The sequence below is a fragment of the Glycine soja genome, chromosome 11, assembly GCF_004193775.1.
Source record: "Glycine soja cultivar W05 chromosome 11, ASM419377v2, whole genome shotgun sequence".
NCBI lineage: Eukaryota > Viridiplantae > Streptophyta > Magnoliopsida > Fabales > Fabaceae > Glycine > Glycine soja.
In genome coordinates, this window is record NC_041012.1 from 3,366,450 (window position 1) to 3,385,815 (window position 19,366).

A 19,366-nucleotide genomic window follows, 5' to 3' on the forward strand; every position below is an offset into this window, starting at 1 on the left:
GATATCAATATCATCAACATCTTCGGGGCATGCATGTTTCACCTCTTTTTAATACAAGTTTGAGACTGAAATCTAATATCAATACAAGTGGAACTCATAAATTTAACTATTAAGATTTTTGGTAAATTGTAGTATTAAATTTTTTCATATGGTTCTGGAGTAGGATTAATAATTTGTTATTAAAGTTTTTTGATAATAAATAATTTTTATTTAATATATAATTAATTTAATATCTCTAATAATTATAATTATTAATTAATAAGCTATAAGGAGTCAAAGTCACAAATTTATAAAATTAAAAAGAGCAAATATTACAATTAAAAATTAAAATGACCAAAATCATCAATTTAAAAAATTAGAAACACCAAAATTACAAGTTAACCTAGTTTAATCTGTTGTCCAAAGTATTTCCTAACGGAGTATTGGATACTAATTTTTTAAGATATAATGAAATCTATTTAAAGGGTTATATCTTGTATTACGGATTTGCAGATTAAAATTCTAATTACAAAATTAAAAAAGATATATGATTATCTATCGATCATTGGCATCGTGTTGATGCTTCATAATCATATAACAATTATGGACAGCATATATGCACTAAACATATATTTAGATTATGCATTGGACTAAACCTTCAACTATGCTCTAAAAAAACTATATGAAAAGTTTAAGTAATTAAGTTTATGTTTTTCATATATTTATGCATAAAAACGGTAGGCAGCAAAAACAAGAAAGACATGTATCAAAATATAATGCTCTACAATTTTCATTAAGCTAACACAATTGCTTTTGAAGTATTATTAAAGAATTAATATGTATGAGTATTGGGAATTTAAATAGAGAGTAGCTTTTTTGGTCTTTTTAATTTGTCCCAGACTAATATATCTATTTTTGGGTTTTAAATTTCTATAGGTTTCCTCACATATTTTGTAATAAAATAATTGTGAGAATATGCAACACTAGTTTGGGAAGAGGGGGAGGAACCGCAACTATTTACATATTTTTAGGTTACATATATATCACCCCTGTTGGGTACCCCACAATAATAATTAATGACTCCATTTTCTTCGTGCGTTGTTCAACAAAAGTGGGTCAGGACTCAGGATGGAGAGGATGATATATAAGAGACAAGATAAATCTTCATCATTTGGGAGCAGACCCGTAGCCATGGCATTCAATTATTTTCAATCTGAATTCTATTGCATACTCTGTTCTGAAATTATGGTGAAGGGGAAGTTCAATTAACTTTGTTTTTCAGGTATTGTGGAAGAAGTTGTAATAAATAAGAGGTTTGGATGCAATTTTGGTGCATTTAATTTAAAATATGTGTAATTTTGTTACCTAAAGTTTTTTTTTTATATTCAAAGATAAACTTTTATTGATGAAAACCCGCCTCAACACAAGCTGGAAATAAAAATGGTACAGGATGAAATTTGTATCAAACACAAGCTGTGAACTTTTTAAAGTTAATTTAGTTGAGACTGAGAGGGCGAGACCGTTACGTTTGGAGAGGACCGAGAAATGGGGTAAAAGCGGTGGGGAAGCGGATCCTCTCCTGCAGTCAGCGTCTCCAGCCCTCTCCTGCACCCTTTTAAACCCTTGGATTAATATGAACGGATGGGATTAAAAGCTATATTAAAGTCATATTCAAAAGGCAAATAGCCAAAGTATTATTATAGCGTGCTTTTTTTTTTTTGTAAAATACTGTAACGTGCTTGGAACACTTTACTAATAGAATTTTAGATTATTATTCATTAACATATGCTTAACTTTTATAATTAGTATTATAATAAATAGATACTTTTAAATATATAAATTATATTATAATTAAATTTATTAGAAATAAATATTTTTAAACATATAAATTATATTTTAAATTTACAATATTGTAATACAATATCATTTCAATTTATCGACAAATTATTTAAAATTCAATTAGAAATAAAGACATGAAAGATAAATAAAAAGAAATAAGTTGTTAAGAAAAATGTTTTCATACAATAAGAAATCCTAAAACCTCTTTCATTCAATAATAGTCCCTACAAATCCTAAAAATGTTTTCATACAATAAGTTTTTTAATTTATTATTCTTAGTTATAATTTTAAATTTAATTTGATTTAACAATTATCCCAAAAAATAATTCTCAATCATTTTAAAGACTACTCAAACTACATCACCAAATACATGAATAAATGAAAAAAAATTATTTAAACTTAACTAATGATCACATATTCAAATTTTAAGTATATAATTACATTAAATAGTTAAAATTTTTGTCTGATTATTATTGTTCTATTCGACAGACAAAATTAATGTTTTTAGCAAAAAAAAATATCTATGATCTAAAAAAATACTTAGACAACTTTCTTTTTTTCTCTATCCATACAGTTAATTTTCTTTAAAAAAGATTATCTCTTTTAAGTTGTATATATTTTTATTTCTAAATTAAGTTTTGATATATTTTTAAATAAATTTGTTAATACTTAAAAATAATTTTGTATAAAAATATAAACCTAAAATATAGTTTATACGTTTAAAATATTTTTAATTAAAAATTTAAATTATAAAAAGTAAATATTTATTATAATAGTAATTTAAACTTATATGAAATAGTCCGTCCAATCACAGTAAAATCTCCTTGTGTAATCCTATACATCAATAAAGATCCAAGGGCTCAAAATAAGCTGGCTGGAGAGGGACAGAGACAATGGTGCAGGAGAGGATCCACATCCAGAAGTGGTGAGGGGTCCAAACTCCAAAGTCTTAACAAAAACGTGTAACACGTGTTCGTACTTTTGGCTGGGAGGGAGAAAGTGTTAACAGAGTTGAAAGAAGCAAAACAATAAGTGAGACGGTGCCGGTGATCGGCGATGGCGACTCCTATAACTCCTGATTCCGCAACACTTGCTTCGAGAGATCCATGGAAGCGTCTTAAACAACCTGCCTTCGATGATAATTCCATTCAGCGCAAAGATAAGGCTGCGCTTGTTGCCTTCAAGCTCAGATTTATCTATCTGCCTTTTATGTTCTCCTCATAATATGCCCTTAGAATCTTAGGTGCATTTAACGCCAAATCTTCTTTCCGCGGTGGTGCAGTATCGGTCTGTGCCTGTCATTTCAGTTCTACTTGTTGATTATTATAGGTTTAATGGATGGTCTTCGTGCCTTGAAACTAGTAGCAAATGGATTAGTGTTTGGTAAGGCTGTGAATTGTGATTGGATAAAATGCTGTAGTCATTCTTATGCATGCAGAGGCAAATTCCATTATTACACGCTTTTCTTTATGTTTTATGCCTAAAACAGTTTCAACATTCTGGGGGTTGTACTTGGTAGACGTATATGAGCAGTTATCATGCCAAAGAATCCTAAATGTGGTTTTGGGAAGTAATGGCGTGTTATTTATAACGTAAATTTGTTGGACTTTATAACTAGTAATGGCTAATCAGTGAATTGCACATTGTTGTTAATGAGACAAGGGAATTTAGGTGGTGTGTTGGAGATCCCAAGTTGACCAAAATAGGGTATATAAGTGACTAACCTGTATTATGCATAGATATATGATCAACTACATCATATGGGCTGCCTCATCTTCGAGAGAAAGCTATTGGCTTTCAAGTATGAGCAAGTTAAGGCTTCGATTGATTCATCTGAGTTTATGCATAAGCATGATTCGGCCATGAATTTATCTGCATTAATTGAAGCAAGGAAACGGGAAGAAAGCTTGAAGATGGCAATAGGAATCAATGAAGCGTGCATAGCTAGTGTAAGCTTGTTGTATACAGTTTTGATTTCGTATAAATTGGCCCTTTCTTCCTAAATGTTTGTGTATTTACTATAGCTTGGGTATTTTTTGTATTTCTATAGCTTGAGAAGGCCTTGCATGAGATGCGTACTGAATGTGCTGAAACAAAGGTTTCAGCTGAGAGTAAAGTTTCTGAAGCACACCAATTGATAGATGAAGCGCAGAAAAAATCTACTGAGGCTGAGGCAAAGCTGCGTGCTGCGGAATCCTTTCAGGCAGAAGCTTGTGGATATTATAGTGTTGCAGACAGGAAGCTTCGGGATGTTGAAGCTCGTGAAGATGAACTCAGGCGGCAAATCAAATCTTTCAAATCAGAGTATGTGTTTGTATGACTACAATTTACATGTTCAATATCTCCCAATTTCTTTTATGTTATCTTGGACATGTTACGGATTCAGCTACTTGCCTTTGCATTTTGCTGTTTAGAAATATTTCTTTGGAGAATACCGTGCATTGCTTTATACACGGAATGCTAAAGATGAGGTTATGCTACACGTCAAGAAAAAAAGTTTGTTGGACTGCATTTTGTTTTTGCCGTGGGCTACATGGTTGAACCTTTATTACTTAATATATTTTCTCATCATTTGAAATCATTACAAAATTATACCTGATGCAGTTAACAGTTGATGCTGCCATACCACACTTAAGCAACACACTAGGTGTTACTTTGCAGTTTCATATTCTGTATGTGCGATCATAATCCACCTGCATTGCTGTGATATTTTGATAGATTGATATTTGTTTAGAAATTAAGTTGACCTGTTTCAAATACTCTCAGTTGTGATAAAAAAAGAGAAGGAGATAATTCGTGAGGTAATCCATTTCTGAAAGGCAAGAAAGTTTGCAGCAAGAACATGAAAGGTTACTACAATCACAAGCGTTGCTCAGCCAGAGAGAGGACCCCACCTTTTTAGTAGATCTCAGGAATTAGATAGTCTTCAAAAAGAGTTGGAGGACACAAAAACAAATACTAATAAGGAACACGGAGCCCTTTGTGATGAGAAAACCAATTTGAAGTTGATGGAGGCCACCCTAACAATAAGAGAGGAGGTTTGTTTTACAAAATTCTCAGCTGGGTCAAAGATTAACCTAGTAATAAGTATTTTTCTAACTTTTCCTTGTTTACGTGCATTTACATTTTGTGAATACAGGCACTAAGTAAACGGGAATCTGAGCTGAACAAGAAAGAACAGGAATTGCTTGATTTGCAAGTGAAACTTGCTAGTCGAGAATCTGTATGTTCTCTCTCTCTCTCTCTCTCTCTATTTTCTCTACATTTCAACCTGTCAAGTTATTATTTATGTTATTGTTTCTTTAATTTTGTTTGATAGAACATGTAGGATGAAACTCAGAAAGTTAAAGCTGTTCAGGAAGCTGAACTTGGAGCAAGAAAGACTAATTTTGAAGCTGAACTACAAATTCAGCTCAAATTGGTTGAGAATGAAATTGAGATGAAGAGATGGGCTTGGGAATTGAAGGAAGTAGATCTTACACAACGAGAGGAGAAACTCCAGGAAAGGGAGCATGAGTTGGAAATTCTGTCAAGGACACTGGGTGAGAAGGAGAAGGATTTGGTGGATATGTCAAGTGCGCTTAAAGAAAAAGATCAAAGCCTGAGAGCTTCTGAAAAGGAATTAGAGTTAAATAAAGTTCTTTTGCAAAAGGATAAAGAAGAGATAAACAAAACAAAGTTAGATGTACAGATGTCTTTGGTTTCATTGGAAAATAATTTAAGGCAATTTGACAATGCGAAGGAGAGACACGAAGCCTTGAAAAGTGAAACAAATGACTTGTCAGTTTTGGAAGTGAAACTAAAGGAAGAAATTGATGTTGTACGATCTCAAAAGTTGGAGATAGTAGCGGAGGCAGATAAGCTGGAAGCAGAGAAAGCAAAGTTTGAAGCTCAGTGGGAGCTTCTTGATGAAAAGAAAGAAGAGCTGCGGAAAGAAGCAGAATACATAGCAGAGGAAAAAAAGGCAGTTTCGGCTTTCATTAAGAAGGAGCGTGACAAGCTAAGACAAGAGAAAGAGAATATGCGTGATCAGTACAAACGAGACTTGGAGTCGCTAACCTGTGAACGAGAAGAGTTCATGAACAAGATGGCACATGAACATGATGACTGGTTTGGCAAGATGCAGCAAGAGCGTGCAAATTTCTTGAGGGACGTTGAGATGCAGAACAGGAATATGAATATCCTTATTGACAAGAGGCGTGAAGAAATAGAAAGTTATTTGAAGGAAAGAGAAAAATCTTTTGAAGAAGAAAAGAACAATCAACTAGAATATATTAATGCTCTTAAGGAAAAAGTAGCAAAAGAGTACAAACAGGTTTCCTTTGAAATGAGAAGACTTGAAGTTGAACGACCAGAGATAAGTTCGGACTGCGAACAGAGAAATAAGTAATGGGCTGAGCTAAATAAGTGCATTGAGGAACTCAAGGTTCAAAGGGATAAGCTCCAAAATCAGAGAGAACTGTTGCATGCTGATAGAATTGAAATTCATGCTCAGACTGAAGAATTGAAAAAAGTGAAGGATCTTAAAATTGTCTCTGATGATATTGCTCTGACCGAATTGCTTAATTCTGATATGGAGTCTAACCAACAAAAAATCTCTATGAAGAAAAAATTGAACCAGCGGACTCTTAAGCATGATGATCATTTAAATTCCCCCCAAAAAATAGATGCTAATAAGATTAGCAATGGGTTTGATTCTTCATTTGTGCAAAACTCATCTGTTGTTCTTCCTTCTAGCCCTGTTCGATTCTCATGGATCAAACGATGCACAAAACTAGTTTTTAGGCGTTCCCCTGAGAAGTCACTCGTTCATGATGATGACAAAGGTTGTGGATAGCAGTGGTCAAAAGCACTTGACGAATGGAAAATCTCTTAATAATGTTGGCGAGAGGGAGCAAAGGAGATTTTCTTTTGGAGAACCGAAAGTAATACTTGAAGTACCATCTCCAGCCGAAGATATTAACAGATTAAGTGATTTTGAATCTGAAAATAAGAAAGATGTGAATAGACCTGTTCCCTTGGTTTCGAATGGATGTACGTGAGCAAATGGAAAAGAGGCCGTGGGAAATTTGGAATTGGAGATCCACTTCAAGATACAAGGAAGGTAAAGAAACTGCGATCAGAAGAACAACCAATCGAGAATCCTTTAGACCAGATAACTAAAAGCAGGTACGACCCTAGTTATCTATATATCTATCTATTATTTAACATATAGTTTGTTAGCAATTTTTATATGTAGGTGCACTATGGATAATAGAAGTTATCTATTGATTTTTATTTTCAGTGCGATTCTGACCCAAGCAAATGTATCGAAGGTTCAGCAGTTGTCTATATTTTCAAATTAAGCACTAGGGAACACTGAAGGTACTGGTGTAGTGATGGTAGACAAGGTTATGCATGTCTCAGAGGTGACTTCTGAGAGGACTGATGCTATCAGTCTCCCCAATCTAGAATCAGCGGATCATTTGTGTGATCCTACAATTGTTGTAGATAAAGGCGATCTTCATGGGAACAAAATTGATCAATCAAATTCTCAAATTATCGAGATAGATATACCTTGTGGATCCGACGTTTTCGCAAAATCGGAAGAAATATGGGAGGAAAATAGTGGACAAGTTCCTGATCGATGAGCATTGTTAGGTAGTGAGTTACACTCACTTTTGCTTCTGTTTTCCATTTTATATGAATACATTCTTTTGTAGGTATATCTTACATTCATTTGCTTAATTTGACCTGCTTTCACTTGAGTCTACACTCTGCTGTCTAATCTATAAATTTTGACATTAGAATTCGGACTCTCTTCTGGTTTATTCTTTTTTATTTTCTCATTTAATTTTATAGGGCTGATTTTATCTGATGAACAATGTTAACCTAGTAGTTTAGCTGCCATACGAGGCCCGGAAACTTTTGCCTTTTGTAGGCTGTCTTTCGACTCAGATATTTATGCACGTGTTGTTTCAATCTGAACATGGATAGTCTATAGGTAATGAATATGCAGATTGGTAATGATAATTAGAATTTTTTACATAAATATTTACCTGAATAATATAATCCAAAAAAATATTAACCTTAATAATATTATAACTGTGTGTTTTTTCTTAACTGGTTTTTATTTTGTTATTTCTTTTTTTTAATTATCTATATTTATGTTTGAAATGAAAATAATTTGATTTTGTATATGTTGTTGTTATTTTTTTTTTGCATATTTTTTGTTTTATCATTTTTAAAAAGTTGAAATCCTTTTTAAAAGTGAATGATGAAACATCGATAATTTGAAAAATAAGAATACAAAAATAAATGTATTTTTATTCCTTATATCTTTATTTTATAGTAATTTTATCAAAAATATAATAGTACTTAACAATAGTGACCACAAACCCATAAAATTATTTACATAAAAACTATAGAATATTTTGATACCGAAACTAAAAAAAGAAATAGAGAGTCAAAAAGTCTAAACAAACCAAAACAATTCATAATCAATAAATAAGTATTTTTTTAAAAAAAATAACTGATTTTTTATTTGTTTCAATTTGTGTTAATTTTTTTTATTTTACTAATTTATATATATATTAATTTATAAAAATATAATTTGTCTGAAATAGTATTTAAAAAAACCATTAATCCTTAAATGAAACTAAATTATCTAGATTGAAGTAGACCAAAAAAATCTTAAATAAATAAATAAAGTTTATTTAGAATACGTGACTTAGATAAATTAAAATAAATAATAAAAATTAAAAACAATTAAAAAACAAAAACAAAATTAAAAAAATTAAAATCCAGTAATGAAAAAAAAACACACATTATCATGTCAGTCCCCTATTGATTTCTAAAGTATTGTAAATAAAAATAGACAAGTCAAAAATCAATTTAAAAGAAATCGATTGTTTCACTTGCTACTATATTTTGTATAATTGGAATAAATATTTTTAAGTTGTATTATTTGGATAATTTTTTTATGTAAAAAACTCATGATAATTAACGCTGTAAAAAACGTGTATCATGTGTGTATGTGGTGGGTCAATACTAAAACATTTCTATTAATCTATGTTTGCTCATGAAATATTGAGTGTTTCTTTTTCTTTACCGATAATTATGTATTTTTAACTATACCATGGTTGAGTTCATTCTACTTTCTCCTTTTTTTTTTTTTCAGTGGTTCATTCTACTCTTTGAATGCAGGACACCAATGGAGTTTGGAGAGGTAGTCGATTGATTGATTGGTGGCTTGGAGTATAGGGCATCTGTGGGGAGATCATAACAACTTGGAGTATAAAATTTTATAAAGCATTATTTTTTAATTATGTTTATATTGATTTTTTAAAAATATTATTAATGAAATTTAAATTATAAAATGATAAATTAATTTTTTTAAAAATTAAATATGAAAAAAACACATGTTTTAACAAAAAAAAACATAATATTAGAGGATATATTATGTGAAATGAACTTAAACTTATTTAGGTGGTAATTACAAATTTTCAAACAAATATAATTAATTACGAATAAAAAACAATTAAAAATAATTTAAACTTAAAATCTCGTATAGAGTGTAGTATGTCCAAACTTTGGCCAACGACACAACCCTGGTAGATTTGTTATAAACATGTATTTTCTTTTATGAGTATAGATAAGCATGTAGTATGATGTGAGGCATTGGCATATATAATATTGTGGATTTTAGATTAAGTATGTAGTATGATGCAAGACATTGGTATAAACAATAGCCGCCCTAGGTTAAAACATAGAGCACACTATGTCACAAGGTATCACAAAAGTGATTTGACTGTGCCGGCTCTATTCCAAAAATCATAAATAAAAAATTGGGGTGATGCAGTTTTGCATTTGGACGGCTCATCTCTTTCAGTCAAATTTAAAATAATTTTGAATTGAAAACCAACAAGTTTCCATGAATAACATTAACAGTAATTTATTGGTATTTAATTATTTTACTACAAGAGAGGAAAGAGGAGACAAATATAGTACAAGTTAGTAAGTAAAGGAAAGAAGGCACGTGCAGTACGTAGGCTGTTCTTGTGGGTGTTGTTGGATTGGAATCGGAGAGAAATGGAGAGCAGCGCCGTCTACGGAAGCATTCGACCAAGTTACCCGATCTGCCCCTCTCGACGTTCTTCCTCTCTTCTCTCTCACCAATCTCCCTTCCTATTCGAGCCTTCTCTTTCTCTCAAGGTCTTTTCCTTTCTCGCACACTCTCTTACTACCTTCTTTTTTCTTGCCTAATCTGTTTTCCCTTTGCAGCTTCGCAAGCAGTTTCCTCTCATTTCGCAGAATTTTCTGGAAGCCGCTTCTCCTCTCAGGCCTTCTGCCACTTTGTCTTCTGATTCCTACCGGTCCTTTCTTCTATTTTACTATTTGTTATTTTAAATAAATGCTCTCGTTGTTTAATTGTAATTTTGACTTGGAAATTTCAATGTAACAGTGAGACGATTGAATTAGCTGATATAGAATGGGACAACCTTGGTTTTGGGCTTCAACCCACGGATTATATGTATTCCATGAAATGCACACGAGGTGGAACCTTCTCCAAAGGTGAACTGCAGCGTTTTGGTAACATTGAATTGAACCCCTCAGCAGGAGTTTTAAACTATGGCCAGGTTGAGACATATTGAGCTCTTAATTTGTCATTGTTTAGTTTGTTGAATTGCTTTTGACCTGAATACAATGCTTAATATTTGAATATGTTCAATGAAACAGTGTTTGATAGTACATTGTTATGATCTAGAATTGAAATCTAACTAGTATCGGTATTAATATCCTTATTCTTAACATTTGCATTGCAAGTTTGTATGATGAAGACTGTATTTCTCCGGTTTACAAATGTAGGGATTATTTGAGGGTTTGAAAGCGTATCGGAAACAAGATGGGAGTATACTCCTCTTCCGTCCGGAAGAAAATGGTTTGCGGATGCAGATAGGTGCAGAGAGGATGTGCATGCCATCGCCTACTGTTGAGCAGTTTGTGGAAGCTGTAAAGGAGACAGTTTTAGCAAACAAACGTTGGGTATGGGTGCTATAGAGTCCCATCATTGCCATAAACATTTTAGACATTGTAATGCACATCGGATTGATTAGGTGAAATTTGGTTTCAGGTTCCCCCTGCAGGTAAAGGTTCCCTGTATATTAGACCTTTGCTAATGGGAAGTGGACCGGTACTTGGTCTTGCACCTGCTCCAGAGTACACCTTTCTAATATACGTTTCACCTGTTGGGAACTACTTCAAGGTTAGTTATCTATTTTGCTACATTGAAAGATAGCATCTTTACTCTTGTTTATACAAGTTTTTCAATTTCATTATCTTCTTTCAGATGTAAATAACAAATTTTGATCCAAATCCCATAGGTAAGAGAAATTTGAACGATTTACTCAAATATGGCTTATAGTCTGGGACTTGTTGTATATTATGAGAATTGGGATGCAACATCAATAGAAATTTAATTTTATTAGGTTTTGTTGATGTGACTGAATGGGTTGAATTTGTAGTACAAGGAAGATGAAGAAAACTTGCAGCAGTGTTCTAGATGTCCAGATTGTTACCTCTTTTTTTCTTCTTTGTAGGATTTATTAACAAGACCTGAATGAAATTTGTCTGATGTTGCTTGATTTATTTCTACTTTTACAACTTGTATTAGTAACGGAAAATCTTAATAATTATTATTTCCAACATAACATGTCATACTTGTTTCTTTTTGTATCTCTTACTGTTGCAATTTTAGACATACTTTCACCCCTTCAAAAATAACGAAGTGTCAATGTCACCACAGGAAGGTTTGGCCCCAATCAATTTGATTGTGGAAAATGAATTACATCGTGCAACTCCTGGTGGCACTGGAGGTGTGAAGACCATTGGAAACTATGCTGCAGTAAGCCAGACTGCATACCCTTCTCCTCTCTTGTTTGTTGTCCACTGTCACTTGTTTCTACATGTTCTCTCTGTTTGTTTTAAATTTAAAAATCATCAACAATTTCAAACTGAAGATTGACATTTTATATTTGTAACTAAATACCAAATTGCTTTCTTGTAGTTACTACATAGGAGAAAACTGAGGGTTTTCTTACACTGCCTTCAGTTTTCTTCCTCTTACAATTTCTGTATTTTTATTGACTGAACTGACCTTTATAGCAGCCATTTCAGAGTGTTGGCTTAAATTATCTGTTTGCTCTCTTAAATCTCATTTCTTGCCACTGGCATACTTTACCTTTCTCTCTCTCTCTCTCTCTTTAAATTACTGACTTTTTCTCTGTGTGCACATGTGCATTTATTCTTTATTCTTTGTAGGTTCTGAAGGCACAGTCTGAAGCAAAAGCTAAAGGCTACTCTGATGTTTTATACCTTGACTGTGTGCACAAAAGATATTTGGAGGAGGTTTCTTCATGCAACATTTTTGTTGTTAAGGTATTAATATTATACTCAATGAAGCAGTTTGAATTCAAGATCATGTTTACACTTTACACACACATATGTCACTGTTAATATGTAAGGCTGTTACATTTTCATGCATTGAATTCTTTGCCAGTTGCCACCACCTCTTTTCTCTCTCAAGTACATAAAACAATTTACCCAGACAAGTACCTGCTGGAATAGTAAAATGAATATCTTGTAGTAATCAGAATCACCATGCATTTAAGTGTACCTGCAAATTTTCCATCAATTTCTTGAGTGAGCCCCATCAGCTGATTTGTAGTATTCTAGCTATACTTGCAAAATCAGTGTCACTCAGTAATGGTAGCCTCTTGATCCATGATGCTCACTTCAACTAGTTGGTGCCTTTGCAAATTGCAAATTTTCAACTGAAATCCTCTCCTCTATGAAATCTTTCTTTTTGCTTATCACCTTTCTGAAATGAGAATTGCAACACAACTTGTAATTGTAAGTTGTATAAATCATGCTGGGTACAAGGTCAAAAGTATTATTTGGATAACACTGTCCAGAGAATCCAACTAACATGTCTTACCATCTGCCTGGTGGCTTTAATAAAGGGCTCTTTTACATTAGTCTGAATAAATTTGTTAGTTTCATATAATTCTTGTCTGGATGACTATGAAGTTTTCAATCTGACCTTGTCACATGTTTTCTTTGGCATGAATTTTGGTGTGAACTTCCTAGATGCTCTTTTGTGTATTTAGTGATTTCCTTTATAGGTGATCTTGTCACGTGTTGTCTTTTCTTCTCCCCCATGTTGAAGTTAACTTGCATTGTTTTCAAACACTAATACACTTTCCATTTCATTATAACTCACTACGTTATGCTTCCATTATTCCTATGTCCTTTCAGGGTAACGTTATTTCAACTCCAGCTATTAAAGGGACAATCCTACCTGGCATTACTCGCAAAAGTATAATTGATGTTGCTCGAAGCCAAGGGTTCCAGGTACTCTAAATGTTTAGTTAAAGAGATGGTTGATCAATATTTTCTGTTTGATATCTTACAATTGTGATATTTTATATCTTATTGAGCGATGCTTTCTAAATTACTACTAAACAACCTTTTCCCACAAAGTGAAGTTAGCTATATAGATCACACAATGCCATTGATCTCAGTTAAAAACCAAATTCTTTCACCATGAGGTCCCTTTTAATAATTTCCTTATTATCCTTGGTTTCCCTCTACCCCTTTTGACAGGAATACAAAACACACAATCTACTATTTATATTAGTGACTTTATTGGCCTTCTCTCCTCTGCATGTGTCCAATCACTTTAATCTATCTTTTGTTATATTTTCCTCAATAGATGTTACATCAATATCCCCTTGTATACAATTATCTCGTGTTGTCTTATTTCTTGTATGATCACACATCCAACTTAACATATTTTTGCTATTCTCATTTTTTTTTCTTATCCCTTTAAAGGTCAACATTCATTTCCATAAAATATAGATGGTTGTATAACATTAAGATAAAATTTTGCTTTAAGCTTGGTAGTTGGTAGGTACTTTGTGATCACAATCCCTTATGTCTTCCACCATTTTAACTATCTAGCTTGTATCCTATGTGTGACATCTTCATTAATTTTTCCATCATTTTGTAATACTGATCCTAGATACTTACACCTAGAAACATGTAGTATGACTTCTCCTAAATTTACTTCCAAGTCATTTTCCTCTTGTTTTTTTCCGCTAACCTTACCATGCATATACTGTCTTACTCCAACTCAAGCGATAATCCTTTGATTCCAATATCTGTCTCCAAAGCCAATTTAGATTTAATCTCTTCCCTTGATTCTTCAATCAAAACTATACCATCTGCAAAAAGTATACATTTAGGGATAATCTTTTGTATGCCCCTACTAAGCACATCCAATGCAAGACTTAGATTAAACAAGGAATTCATTGTTAAACTTTGGTGTAAACCTATCCTTACAAAATAGTCCCTAGCCGTGTCTTCAATTCCACAACACTTCTCTTGCACTCAATCATATGTTTTTTCCAGGTCAATAAAAACTCTATGTAAGTATTATTCTTTACTTTCGTACCTTTCTATCAACCTCCATCTCCATAGAAGATAAATATCTTTTGTTGCAGACATTATTGACATAATTCCAATTTTTTTCAATTCCAGTATCTTCTCTTAATCTATACCCAGTCACATTTTCCCATAATTTCAGAGTGATTCATAAGTTTTATACCTTTGTAGTTTACACTTTTCACAATTCTAAATATTTCTCTTGTTCTTATATATAGGAACCAAAGTGCTCCTTGTCCTTTTGTTTAGGCATTGACCACCTAAATGGCTTTGGCTTGACTCTAATTCTCTACTTATTTGTTTCTTAATCATTGATTCTTGCCAAGTTTTCCTCGATGTCAGCTGGAAAAGGCTTAATAGGGTAGAGGTTACGGTTTTTATTTGGATTTTAGACGACGCTACTCTTTACTTGTTTCTATTGGCATTAGCTACACAGTTTTATCCTTCATTTCCCATGGTTTATCTAATATGTGCAGGTTGAGGAGCGATTAGTGTCAGTGGATGAATTGCTAGATGCTGACGAGGTCTTCTGCACGGGAACAGCTGTGGTTGTATCACCTGTTGGCAGTATTACTTATCTTGACAAGAGGTAGGTTGTAGTAATTGCGAAAGACAATTTACATTTTGTACATTAACAAATACGTTGACTGAGAGCAAAGCAAGACTAATAATTTAGTATCGAAAAATATGAAATTGACCAGATGTTCATCATTGATCCCCTCGCCCCCCCCCTCCCCCGCGTGCTTTAAACCAAAGTATCCAGGATGCCAACTGAATTTGGATTTTTTTTTCTTAATTTCTGCAGGGTAGCATATGGGGATGGTATTGGCGTGGTTGCACAGCAACTTTATACTGTCCTTACCAGATTACAGATGGGTCTTACGGAGGATGAGATGAATTGGACTGTTGAGCTGAGATAAGCGCACCATGAATAGTTTGCAGTTCATGTTTTGCTGGAACACATGTTCTTTTAAAATTTCCGAGCTCTAGAAGTTGCTTTTAAAATTTTGCTATCATATGATTAGATGCTGTAGATAGTATTATGGTGTGTTTATTGCTATTGAATGACTATAGCAAGTACATACGGTTGCCTCTTGCTATCTGGAGAAATCGTTGCCAGTGGATTAGTAAACCTTTTCATTGGTTGAAAAATAGAATTCTGGTAGATGCGGTAATTGTGTACCCTGTTTTTTTAACAATATTTTTGGTGGACGTAGAAAAAGGGCCATGGCACAAGTGTCTGAGAATAGAAAAGTAGGGGTAAAACCAGCGGAAGAGTTGAAGTCCTACACATGCTCAATTGATGTTGCAGGGTTCTTTACTTTTTACAAGTTCGCGAAAACTTAGTTTCCCTGACGGAGCTACCCAAAGATTTTTAGCTAATGTTTCTTGGTTAATTCCTTTCCTTGTTAGCAAATGGTTCAATTCCCCATGGTTAATCACGTTGCGAAATTAAAACAGTTAGTCAATAGTACCACTAATTGAACGAAATTAGACATGCATTGTGGAGTCTGAGATGACCTATATGTGCTCTTAAATTCAAATTACGCTCGATTAATCACAACACGAACTGTTAAGTCCTACTTATTACAACGTGAAAATTTGACCACGAGAATTTTTACACAATCTAAGGAGCAAATGAGAGTTTTCAGTTTGAGTTCCTGGCAGGTTGTCTCTTATCGGCAGGGAACTGAGGCTTCACTGGTAGGGCAGCATAATTTTTTTTATCATTGGCAACTGGTGGAAATGGTGAGACTTCTCCAATGTCCCCAGGATTTTTCTCCCTCTGGTTGTGCAATTGCAATGGTGATTATCCAGTATTCTCACTTTTTTTTTTCGGGGGGGCTGGGGGGGTTCCTTTTTATTTTTTATCTTCTAGATTTTGATTTTGGTATTAGTGTTAGACTGATGGTTTCGCTGGTTTGAAATTGAAATTTATAGTACATGTCGATTGATCATCCAATTTGAAACTCGTATTTCTGTTTTTAATGGATGAAAAAGTGAGACTTTTTGAAATGTGTGGCTGAGGGTAATATTGTTTCATTCTTAACTTAATCCTCTTACCCCCCCCCCCCCCAATACTTAAATTAAGAGAAATATAAATTTTCAGTTCTTTCTTTTCCTTTTTAGTTTATTTCTATTAATTTGTTGTGATTTTACTTTATTTTATTTTTTATACACTGAAAGACTAAGGCCATATGAATTTGGTATGGCAGAGAGCAAGGTCCGTCCTAGAATAAAGCGGCTAAAATCTCTACTATAGGCCCCTTAAAATATTTTTATCTTCAAATAATATTTTTTTAAAATAATTACTTGATAAATAATATTAGCCTATTGGCAACACCTAAATATATTTGTTTTTCAAGAAAAAATTTCTCATCCTATCTATTATTATTTTTACTCTTTCTATAAAAAGGTCCATATTTATCTCCATTCTCTTCACCTCATTAAACGTCCTTTGTTCGTTTTATACTATTTATAAGTTGTATTTTTTTGTCTTTTCTTATATTAAATTTAGAGCTCGAATCTTGGTAAACAAAATATTAAATGAAAAGTTGATTTTATCTTAAAAATAAAATTTAAAACATTTGAGAAGTAACTTAAAATTATCATAATTGTAGTAAATTATTATCTCAATTGAATAAATTATTTTGAATAATTTAAAAACAATGAGAAGAGTTGTTGATAAAATAGCAGAGATGGATTGTTGCAACATTTTTTTTATATATATAAAAAAAAACTGAGATGGAGAATGGAGATAGGAAATGATTTGTGTGAGATATTTACTTCATAGCATAAGGTTTTTGAATTCGTACTCAAGTGAATGTCCCTAATAAAGTAAAGGAGTTAATCTAATTAGCATTGTTATAAAGTATTAACATGACTTTGAGCATTGTCAATTTTTTTTATTTATCATGATATAAAGTATCAATTAATTAATTTTTGTTGATGACTAATTTCTATGGAGAAACTTAATTTTTTACTTTTAATAAGTTTTTTTCCCTCGAATTTTTTTTATCATAATATTTGAATTCGAAAATTTAAGGAGACTGAGTATAGTTGAAATTGAGAAAAACATAGATATCATAATAATATAATATTTGATCTCTCTCCTTAATGTCACGGGAAAAATCGCTAATAAAGCGGTAATATAGTAATATTAAACTCTTCAACTCAAATACGTGCTACACAGGTGTCTCCTAATGCTAATCCGTAGACTATGCCACTTACAATGTGGATAGAATTTTCATTAACACACAAAGCATGATTTTTAAATGTAAATATGATATCTGAGGCTTTGTCTCATATGCCCTAATCTTTTTTATCTCTGTTCCTCCATTTTCATTTTTAAACTTTCTAACTCCACAAAAGCAAGTACCAGAAGAAGAAACCGCGTAGCTGACTCATGCGGAAATAAGAGATTCAGTGCCTTTCTTTCTTCTTTGAAAGGATTTTTAGCAGTCCACTGAACCAAAGGCTTCAACATTAATTGTTGGGTTGCTGCAATCAGCCGCTGTCATGCTTACATAACTTGACCGGCCAAATCCAAATTAATCACCGATTATAGTAAAAAATATATTTAGTCTAATTGAAAATTTCACGATGTCATCTCTTTTACTAATATTGCTCATGTGTGACAATTCACAAAAGCAATTAATGTCCCAAATTGACTTGAAAATAGAGGAATACCTAACAATATAACATGCATATTTTACATAATTAGGTTTACCTTGTCATTTTCTTTTAAATGTTTTTGTGAGGTAAAATCTTATATAATGTGAAAAATGAATATCATATAAATATGAATGAGGATAAAATGAATGTAAATCTCTTCTGTTTTATCTACTTACCTTCAAAACTTCATTGTCACTTTCATATATTTGAATTTTCTGCGTCACACTTGGTCTTATTGTTGACGAAGTGTTAATGTGATAGTTGAACGAACGGTTACAATTATTCTCCGTCAAGGTCTGGTCACATAAACAACAAACCACGAAGGCTTCCACGACGGTATGCCTAGCACTGTACCAGATTTTCTAGAAACTCAAGAGATGTATTCAATTGGGATTTTAAAAACGAAAACATTGGCAGAGTAATCTCTTTCTTCCAATCTCACATTTTTTTTTTTTTTGCTTTTAGGTAAAAATTTATTTCTATTTTTTTTTTCTTCTGGGCTATTGCTGGGTTAATGAGAGTAATAAAAATATAGTCGTTGTTGTTACACAACGTGGCTGAAAATTTGTTCCTGTGTGGCTGTGGCGTGGCTGTTGGTGAATTTTTGCACGACCTATAGGTAACTCAAATTTAAAATATCCATATTTTCAATGAGAGATATGTTACGGAGGTTTTGGAGGGTGCAAAAATTCAATCTTGGAAGTGACTTAAACATGGTCGAAATGATTTTCATTATCCTTTATTATCTACTGTTTCCATGGATTGTTTAAGATAGAAAGTATAGTTGACAGATTCTTTTGGTTCGGTGGAGGTTGGTTCGAATAGTGGAGTCTATTTCTGTTCTGCTATATGAAAAGAAAAGAGACAAAGGAAAAGGGAATTATGAATCTTTTGGACCGGTAGTTTTGAATATTTTTCTAAAAATCAATATAATTCTTTAAAATCTTATAAATTTAATTTTTTTTAAATCTTATAAATTCATAATTTATAAATTTATAAAAGATTCAAATTATAAAATCTTAATCATAAAAGTTATTATAATTTTATAAAGTTTATTATAATTTTATAATGACTTCTTGATTAAATGTGAAGGAAAGATAAATGGCCGATAAGTTAAAATGGGGATAAGTTATTGTTGAAGAGCAATGTCATCAATACAGTGCATAACATAATTTTTCAAATATACTCTTTATTATAAACGACTAAAATTTATTAAAAAAATAAAAATTATAAATTTTAACGAATTTTACTTTTTATTTAATAATATTCTTCTAATTTTATAATTTTTGATAAATTTTTACTATTAATAAAATATGTGATGTAAAAGTGTGTTATTATCCCTTCTCGTAATTAAAAAATAACTGGTCAAACATTATATACAGCGTAGTAA

The 19,366-nt window shown here is 32.3% G+C and overlaps 3 protein-coding genes across 3 annotated transcripts; all 3 read left to right on the top strand.

Annotated features, from left to right (window-relative positions):
* Positions 1-2,695: 2,695 nt before the first annotated feature.
* On the top strand, positions 2,696-4,681 carry LOC114376413 (protein CROWDED NUCLEI 4-like). The gene is made up of 3 exons (XM_028334512.1): positions 2,696-3,767; positions 3,869-4,122; positions 4,585-4,681. Exons 1-3 carry the CDS (start codon positions 3,579-3,581, stop codon positions 4,616-4,618), a joined length of 477 nt encoding a protein of 158 aa, XP_028190313.1. The 5' UTR covers positions 2,696-3,578; the 3' UTR covers positions 4,619-4,681.
* On the top strand, positions 4,681-9,150 carry LOC114376412 (protein CROWDED NUCLEI 4-like). The gene is made up of 5 exons (XM_028334511.1): positions 4,681-4,856; positions 4,958-5,041; positions 5,147-6,987; positions 7,103-7,458; positions 9,004-9,150. The coding sequence occupies exons 1-3, from the start codon at positions 4,827-4,829 to the stop codon at positions 6,206-6,208; spliced, it is 1,176 nt and encodes a 391-aa protein (XP_028190312.1). The 5' UTR covers positions 4,681-4,826; the 3' UTR covers positions 6,209-6,987; positions 7,103-7,458; positions 9,004-9,150.
* A 648-nt stretch (positions 9,151-9,798) lies between these two features.
* On the top strand, positions 9,799-15,517 carry LOC114376411 (branched-chain amino acid aminotransferase 2, chloroplastic-like). The gene is made up of 10 exons (XM_028334510.1): positions 9,799-10,011; positions 10,081-10,172; positions 10,262-10,436; positions 10,666-10,842; positions 10,931-11,062; positions 11,603-11,701; positions 12,118-12,234; positions 13,114-13,209; positions 14,778-14,890; positions 15,107-15,517. The coding sequence occupies exons 1-10, from the start codon at positions 9,889-9,891 to the stop codon at positions 15,219-15,221; spliced, it is 1,239 nt and encodes a 412-aa protein (XP_028190311.1). The 5' UTR covers positions 9,799-9,888; the 3' UTR covers positions 15,222-15,517.
* The last annotated feature ends 3,849 nt before the right edge of the window (positions 15,518-19,366 follow it).

Coding starts and splice junctions, on each gene's coding strand:
- LOC114376413 (XM_028334512.1), top strand. CDS start 3,579: ATGGGCTGCCTCATCTTCGAGAGAAAGCTATTGGCTTTCAAGTATGAG. Junction 3,768..3,868: donor ATGAAGCGTGCATAGCTAGT/GTAAGCTTGTTG, acceptor GTATTTCTATAG/CTTGAGAAGGCCTTGCATGA. Junction 4,123..4,584: donor ATCAAATCTTTCAAATCAGA/GTATGTGTTTGT, acceptor AAATACTCTCAG/TTGTGATAAAAAAAGAGAAG.
- LOC114376412 (XM_028334511.1), top strand. CDS start 4,827: ATGGAGGCCACCCTAACAATAAGAGAGGAG. Junction 4,857..4,957: donor CCCTAACAATAAGAGAGGAG/GTTTGTTTTACA, acceptor TTGTGAATACAG/GCACTAAGTAAACGGGAATC. Junction 5,042..5,146: donor AACTTGCTAGTCGAGAATCT/GTATGTTCTCTC, acceptor TAGAACATGTAG/GATGAAACTCAGAAAGTTAA.
- LOC114376411 (XM_028334510.1), top strand. CDS start 9,889: ATGGAGAGCAGCGCCGTCTACGGAAGCATTCGACCAAGTTACCCGATC. Junction 11,702..12,117: donor CCATTGGAAACTATGCTGCA/GTAAGCCAGACT, acceptor TATTCTTTGTAG/GTTCTGAAGGCACAGTCTGA. Junction 13,210..14,777: donor CTCGAAGCCAAGGGTTCCAG/GTACTCTAAATG, acceptor TAATATGTGCAG/GTTGAGGAGCGATTAGTGTC.